Below are 8,493 nucleotides of genomic sequence, written 5' to 3' on the forward strand. Positions count from 1 at the left end.
AACTTATAGGAGACGCCAGTCACCCCGTCTCAAGTCTGTTCTATCATTCAATTAGATCATAACTGATCTGTTTCTTTGACCTGCTTAATATTTACCAATGTTCCATTGAGGTCACCAACTCACCGTATAATATCATCGTCTGGAATATCAACATCACTTTCTGTGTTGAGCTCTTCATACTCATGTTCACCCAGACCTTAAATACAAACAACAAGTTTCAACATCTATCTGGCAGCAAACTAAAATTTTAAGTGACTGTATGCTAAAAACCGTTCTTTTAAATGCACTTTGCTTTATACGGTACTTCTACTGAAGTGCGGAACCGTTCCACCTGCCGTCGCTTTGGTCCATTACTTCCAAATCTCTCGACCTCGCTCTCAATTCTTCGACCAGACAGTCTTTCCCCATCTACTCTGTACAAACCGTGGGCAGCACAGTAGCATAGTGGTTAGCACAATTGCTTCACAGTTCCAATTCGATTCCCGGCTTGGGTCACTGTCTGTGTGGAGTCTGCACATTCTCCCCGTGTCAGCGTGGGTTTCCTCCGGGTGCTCCGGTTTCCTCCCACAGTCCAAAGATGTGCAGGTTAGGTGGATTGGCCATGCTAAATTGCCCCTTAGTGTCCAAAATTGCCATTAGTGTTGGGTGGGTTTACTGGGTTATGGGGATAGGGTGGAGGTGTTGACCTTGGGTAGGGTGCTCTTTCCAAGAGCCGGTGCAGACTCGATGGGCCGAATGGCCTCCTTCTGCACTGTAAATTCTATGATCTATGATCTACGTGGTGTCTGTATTACTGAGGCATTAACACACATCGAATGAGATCAATTATTCTTTTTTTTTTAAGTACAAGTACACACACACACACCAAAGTCTGGCTAAATAGAATGGAGCAAGCTGGTTCTGAAAGATATTTAGAAAGCTTAGTCAATTACTTAAATACAATTATCACACACGGCATCCCTTCATGGCTCTGGGAATCCAAAAATAGATTTTTCTAAATGTATTCATGAGTTGTGAGAATCACTGGCAAGGCAGCATTTATTGCCCATCTCTAATTGCCTGAGAAGAAGGGTTTTGACCAAGTGAAGAAACGGTGGTATAGTTCAAAGTAAGGATGGTGTGTGACTTGGAGAGAACCTTGCAGGTGGTGTATGCGTGTAGTACAGTGTGCTTTGTAGCATAATCGAAGGGCAACCTTCCCAAGAGCAGTTAGGGATGGGCAATAAGTACTGGCCTAGCCAGCGATGCCTACATCCTGCAAAATAATTTTTAAAAACAGGTGATAGAGGTTGCGGGTTTGGAAGGTGTTGCCAAAGGAGCCTTGCTGAGTTTCTGAAAAGTGCAGATCCACAAGCTGCACTGCAAGGTGGGGGTTGCAACCCGCAGGTGGGTCGAGGGATGGTGTACAATGGGACGCCAAAAGGTCACCAAAAATGATCCCCATAGATTGCCTGACCATTCTTTCCATTTCTCTCTGGGTATATTTATGCTGCTGTACAGTGTATGAACACATGAGGCTGATGGATAAGCTGGTGCCGAGGACTTTCTTGCCTCCCTGGGTCACTTACAGTCCCCAGCAGCCACTCTCATTTCTGCAGCAGCTGATCAGCCAGGTTAGTCAGCACCTGCAAGTAAAACTGAAGAATTTAAAAGAAAAATCAAGTCTCTTTACATTTCTTTCCTGCAGATTCTCCTTGTCCACAGAGTTAGTTTCCAGCAGTGCTTTGCGCTCTTTTTGCCAGGTCTGCATCTCCCACCCAAAATCAAGTGATTGCTTATTGGAATATGTTTCCACAAGTAACCCAGTCAGCAACTGGTAGCCAGAGGACTCCCACATACAAAATTTGGCAGATAATTCCTGTGCAATCTGTGGGGATCTCCCCGCCTTTCAATTGATCCATTGTTATGAAACTGATTCATGTTTGCCTCATTCTGACTTGGCTCTGGGGTGACGGATGTGGGTTTAGGAACTCCATCCACCCCAGTCAGGGGAAAAATCCACCTGCTTATGACAAATTACTCGGATCTCCAAATAACAAAAACCAGAAAATATATTTTTGCATTTAATAATACAGAAGTGCCAACAACAAAGTGACATTTTTGGAAGTAACTCTGCACAATCTGTTATGAATGTGATGTGGGCTGCAACAGTTGGCCATTTTGTAAAAATGGGTTTGCCGGAGAAACTGTTTGAGAAATACTGTGGTAGATGGTGCCATTGTGCGTCAACGGTGCAGGGAGTGGATATTTAAGGTGGTACATGGGGTGCCAGTCAAGCTCTTGTCCTGGATTGTATCGACCTTCTTAGGTGGCATTTGAGTTGCACTCATCCAGGCAAGTCGAAAGTATGAATTTGCTGATTGAAAGATGCGGAGTTAGTTTCAAATTAATACAGTAGTACCATTTTCCCTTCACTTTCTTGGCAACAAGGCATAAACTGATCCTCCAGTGCTCACTTTGTTCATCTGTTCTGCAAAATTCCAAGTGTACATTTTTGTATAAGGAGTAATTTTCATGTTACCAGAGCCCCAATGTGCATCAGACACTAATCACTGATATTTGTTGTAGCTATATTACTTTGTAGCTATGTTATAATTCTTATAATCACACGAGTAGAAATAATTGAAATAAGTACTTGATAAAAGGTTATTATTAAAATATTTCTTCCAAACATGAAATATGCATATTTAAATTATACTTTGTATATTTTGTATTTCTATAATACATAATTCTGTAATGAAATGTCCAAATGAATACATGTACAATGACAATCCTGTTTGAAAAGATATGGATTGTTTCTCAGAAATTGAAATGTAAAATAAATATTTTCATTTGTAAATAAAATTTGGAATATTTTTCATCGTCACTTGTCATATTTTCTACCTCACATTTGGAAATGTGTTCAATGTCTTCTATAATAATACTGCCTTGGCAACAGCAAAGTAACAGTTTAAAAATGTGCTCAAGCAGTAGTATATTGTTAATATGTGTAATAAAATAACATTTGATAGCAGAACAATCCAAGTGGTAAGGAAAGGAGGTCACATTTACTGCAAAAACAGTAAATGCAGTTGAATGACTACAGCAATAGAGCAAGACTGTTCTTAGCTGTCAGTTATAATTACTGTATTTAGTGCTAGCTAATAGTGGAGTCTAACTTCTTTCAAAACCAATTCTGTCAGTTATCTCGGAAAGGGCATGGGTGAGAAACTATAGGGAGATGGCAGTTCACAGCTCGGGTGCAAAGACCTAGGGGAATCTATGGCTTGGTGGGAAATCAAAGCAAGAGAGACATTTAAGCAGATGTTCACAAGATCTTTAAGCGTATTAGAGATAATGTTGAGCATGGCACACTATTGTCCTCATACTTCTTAATGTTTCTGCAGCCATTGGCATTCCTCGTCCTCCCAAATGCCTCCCCTATTGTCCGGCTCAGTGGGACGGTCCTTGTTTGGTTCCTTTCTTACTTTCCAAATATAACCAGTATCTTTTAACACATTGTCCCTGCAGCATTCAGCAGTGTATCTGTGAATCTTTCCTCTCCTTCATCTACATGCTTCCCTTGGTAATTATCTTCCGGACCCACTCTTGCCAACTGTCCGACCTTTGGACCACACGCCACATTCACTTACCTTTAATGTGAAAGGGGAGCCTGCTTGGTCCTCACGATCGCACTCCAATCAGGTTCACAGGAGGAAAGGGCAATGTGCATATCAGGTTCAGAGTTCAGCCAGTTCCTTTGTGCCAGCTTGATCTTTGCGAGAAGGGAAAATCCAACCTCGCACATGTAGGCCATCGAGAAAGGCAATAGAAACAGTGCTTGTTTTATGCAGCACTGGACACTCCTGGTGACTCTACTCCTGAATGTTGACAGCCTCATGGACTTTTGGCATGTTTTTAATATGTTGTCATAGTTCAGGTACAGCAGCTTAGCTTTTTAATTTGAAGAGTAAGATGTCTTAGAACACCAGGTTAAAGTCCAACAGGTTTGCTTTGAATCACTAGCTTTTGAAGCACAGGTCCTTCATCAGAATGAAGAGCTGGGTTCCATAAACATATATCTAAAGTCAAAGATGCAAGACGATACTTTGAATGCGAGTCTTTGCAGGTAACAAAGTCTTTACAGATCCAGACGGAGCAACTGGCGAGAGGGATAATCACAGGTTAAAGAGATGTGAATTGTCTCAAGCCAGGACAGTTGGTAGGATTTTGCAAGCCCATGCCAGATGGTGGGGGGTGAATGCAATGCAACATGAATCCAAGGTCTCGGTTGAGGCCGTAGTCATGTGTGCAGAACTTGGCTATAAGTTTCTACTCGGCGATTCTGCATCCTGAAGGCTGCCTTGGAGAATGCTTACCTGAATATCAGAGGCTGAATGTCCTTGATTGCCCAACTGGAAGGGAACATTCCTGCCTGCCGAATGCCATGCAATGTCCGTTCATCCGTTGTCGCAGCATCTGCATGGTCTCACCAATGTACCACGCTTCGGGACATCATTTCCTGCAGCGTATGAGGTAGACAACATTGGCTGAGTCGCACGGGTATGTACCAGTATCTGGTGGGTGGTGTTCTCACTATGTCGATGATCTGGCACGTCTTGCCGAGATTGCCATGGCAGGGTTATATAGTGTCGTGGTCGCTGTTCTGAAGGCTGGGTAGTTTGCTGCAATAGTTAGCATACAGGTGTAGCTCTGTTCCAGCAGGAAAGCTGGCCTTCAGCTGCATTGTGCAAACCATTTCTGAGAAGCACTGATGGACCAAACTAAGGCAGACACACCTCAAAGATGCTCTGAGGGACGCAGAGCCTGCAATGTGCAAAGCTCAAGAAGTATCATTGTGGATGTTTCAGTGAAAAATTAGAAGCTGTGAGGGAATGTAACTCAACCCCAAACCATTCAGATATTTGCTTTCCTGAAGTAAATAAATAAATAACCTTTATCATTGTCACAACAAGGCTTACATTAACACTGCAATGAAGTTACTGTGAAAATCCCTGAATTGCCACACTCCGGCACCTGTTCGGGGACACCGAGGGAGAATTCAGAATATCCAGTTTACCTAACAAGCACGTCTTTCGGGACTTGTGGGAGGAAACTGGAGCACCCGGACGAAACCCACACAGACACAGGGAGAACGTGCAGACTCCGCACAGACGGTGACCCAAGGCCGGGAATCGAACCTGGGACCCTGGCGCTGTGAAGCAACAATGTGCTACTGTGCCGCCCATATCTATGGCCTATAAATGAATGTTGTTGATTGGCTAAAAGGAATGGAAGTTACTTCAACATTTTCATTGGTCACTTCATGACAATTGTTGACTCATGGGCAATAGTTTTGTTTTGTGATTTACGATTTCCATTTCTCCTTTGGGTGGCAGGCTTTATTAGCCACCGAGCAACTGGGCATTTTTTTCCATTGTCAATTGGATTCTGGTGTCAGATAAATTCAGAACAGATGTCAGGAAGCACACCTTCACACAATAAGTGGGGAGGGTAGTGAAGGGAAAAGGAGTCATTCAAGAAACAGCTGGTTACTCAGATGGACTTTCTGTGGCACGGTGAGCTAGATGGCTGAATGACATCCCCCATAAGTACTTCTCATCACTTTTTTATTTAAAAAGGACAGGCATCAATATGTCATTAGGAATCTACTTTTGGAAAACAATATTTGAAGTAACAATCTTTACTTATTTCTGCTTCTTGTTCTGGATTCAGTTTTGTTTCTTCTTCACCTTCACTCTCATATTCTTCCTCCATATCGAGCTGCTGTGGCTGCAATATAAACAGAAATCTAAATTTTCATCCATTTTATGTAATTGTTCCCTCGCCATGTAATTGTTCCATTTGCCCCTTTCCAAAAATACATGGGGTGCAAAAATGGCAAATTTCCATTTGCTCAGTCACAAATTGCTGACAGTTGCAAACATCTACTGCCGTAGTTAAGCAATTATTTGCAGCGTAAATATAATTACTTCAGGAACTTTCTGTAATTAAGTGCCATAGGTAACAGTATTTATGCATTAACATTACTTGGAGAGAGAGTGTTATTAAATCCGTCACATTAGATTAAAGTACCTTGTATACAATTCATTTTTTTCAGTATGAGGGGCAATTTTAAGCAATACTATTGTCAGTTAATTAATGATTGCTACACTGAATAACTTAGTCTTCAATTTGAGACGCTAACGTTTTAAAGCTGTTAGATTTTTAAGGCAGTATTTTTTCTAATGGTAGGTAACATACAATGCACTGACGTTGGTTATTAATGCAATTAATTGACTTAACATAATGCTATATTCATGCGTGTGTGAAGCTTCTTGAGACGTTTTATCACTATAAAGTTGCTATACAAGTACGTGCCGTTGTGTATTATATTTTACTAAATAGGGCGGCACGGTAGCGCAGTGGTTAGCGCTGTTGCTTCACAGCGCCAGGGGCCCGGGTTCGATTCCCGGCTTGGGTCACTGTGCAGAGTCTGCACGCTATCCCCGTGTCTGCGTGGGTTTCCTCCGGGTGCTCCGGTTTCCTCCCACAAGTCCCGAAAGACGTGCTGTTAGGTGAATTGGACATTCTGAATTCCCCTCTGTGTACCCAAACAGGCACCGGAATGTGGCGACTAGGGGCTTTTCACAGAAACTTCATTGCAGTGTTAATGTAAGCCTACTTGTGACAATAATAAAGATGATTATTATTTAAGTACATGATGTGTTTTCTGGGCACATTTATCCCGGCTGCTGTCTGATTTATACTGAAGCCCAGAGCCAGAGATCCCAGCCCCTCTCTGCCCCTCAGCCTGAGGCTCACCGGGAGGGGGGGGGGAGATCCTGGGGGTCCCCCCGCCCCCGGCCGGATCCCCCCGGCCCCCCCGGGCCGGACCCCCCCCCCCCCCCCCCCCCCGGGCCGGACCCCCCCCGGCCGGATCCCCCACGCCCCCCCCCCCCCCGGGCCGGACACACACCCCCCCCCCGGGCCGGACACACCCCCCCCCCCCGGGCCGGACACACCCCCCCCCCCGGGCCGGACCCACACCCCCCCCCCCCCCCGGGCCGGACCCACACCCCCCCCCCCCCGGGCCGGACACACCCCCCCCCCCGGGCCGGACCCACACCCCCCCCCCCCCGGGCCGGACCCACACCCCCCCCCCCGGGCCGGACACACACACCCCCCCGGGCCGGACCCACACCCCCCCCCGGGCCGGACCCACACCCCCCCCCCCTGGCCTGATCCCCCCCCCCCGGGCCGGATCCCCTCCCCCCCGGGCCGGACCCCCCCCCGGGCCGGACCCCCCCCCCCCCCGGGCCGGACCCCCCCCGCCCCCCCCCCCCCCCCGGGCCGGACCCCCCACGCCCCCCCCCCCGGCCGGATCCCCCACGCCCCCCCCCCCGGCCGGACCCACACCCCCCCCCCCCCCGGGCCGGATCCCCCACGCCCCCCCCCCCGGCCGGACCCACACCCCCCCCCCCCCCGGGCCGGACCCCCCACGCCCCCCCCCCCGGCCGGATCCCCCACGCCCCCCCCCCCGGCCGGACCCACACCCCCCCCCCCCCCCGGGCCGGACCCACACCCCCCCCCCCCCCGGGCCGGACTCTCCCCCCCCCCCCCCGGCCGGACTCTCCCCCCCCCCCGGGCCGGACCCCCCCCCCCCCCGGGCCGGACCCCCCCCCCCCGGGCCGACCCCCCCCCCCCCCCGGCCGGACCCCCCCCCCCCCCCCCCCGGGCCGGACCCCCCCCCCCCGGGCCGGACCCCCCCCCCGGGCCGGACCCCCCCCCCCCCCCCGGGCCGGACCCCCCCCCCCCCCCCCCCCCGGCCGGACCCGCCCCCCCCCCCCCCCCCCGGGCCGGACCCCCCCCCCCCCCCCCCCGGGCCGGACCCCCCCCCCCCCCCCCCCCCCCCCCCGGGCCGGACCCCCCCCCCCCCCCCCCCCGGGCCGGACCCCCCCCCCCCCCCCCCCCGGGCCGGACCCCCCGCCCCCGGGCCGGACCCCCGCCGCCCCCTCACCTCTCTGGCCGCCTCCATTCCGCTCTCGGGCTCGGGGCCTGGCAGCGGCGTCGCCGTCTCCATGGCGACGGCCCAAACCACCCGGGCCCGGGGGGGGGGGGGGGGTTACTGTCCCGCTCTGACTGACTGCAACCCGGGGGCTTCGCTGCCGCCAGCCTCTCCCCGCGGGAGAGACACAGAGTGGGCAACTACCCCAGAGTGGGCAATAACCCCAGAGTGGGCAACTACCCCAGAGTGGGCAATAACCCCAGAGTGGGCAACTACCCCAGAGTGGGCAACTACCCCAGAGTGGGCAACAACCCCAGAGTGGGCAACTACCCCAGAGTGGGCAACTACCCCAGAGTGGGCAACTACCCCAGAGTGGGCAACTACCCCAGAGTGGGCAACTACCCCAGAGTGGGCAACTACCCCAGAGTGGGCAACTACCCCAGAGTGGGCAATAACCCCAGAGTGGGCAACTACCCCAGAGTGGGCAACAACCCCAGAGTGGGCAA

The 8,493-nt window shown here is 50.6% G+C and overlaps 1 protein-coding gene across 1 annotated transcript in view; it reads right to left on the bottom strand.

Moving 5' to 3' along the window:
- cfap74 (cilia and flagella associated protein 74) overlaps positions 1 to 8,078 on the bottom strand; it is a 156,559-nt gene extending 148,481 nt beyond the window's left edge. The window contains exons 1-3 of the mRNA XM_038774102.1: positions 8,000 to 8,078; positions 5,688 to 5,772; positions 124 to 196 (exon numbers count right to left, since the gene is read on the bottom strand). Of these exons, the coding sequence (XP_038630030.1) occupies positions 124 to 196; positions 5,688 to 5,772; positions 8,000 to 8,062 (221 nt within the window). The 5' untranslated portion in view covers positions 8,063 to 8,078. The remainder of the gene's footprint in view (positions 1 to 123; positions 197 to 5,687; positions 5,773 to 7,999) is intronic.
- Between the last annotated feature and the right edge of the window lie 415 nt (positions 8,079 to 8,493).

This window comes from Scyliorhinus canicula, chromosome 16 (genome assembly GCF_902713615.1).
Source record: "Scyliorhinus canicula chromosome 16, sScyCan1.1, whole genome shotgun sequence".
NCBI lineage: Eukaryota > Metazoa > Chordata > Chondrichthyes > Carcharhiniformes > Scyliorhinidae > Scyliorhinus > Scyliorhinus canicula.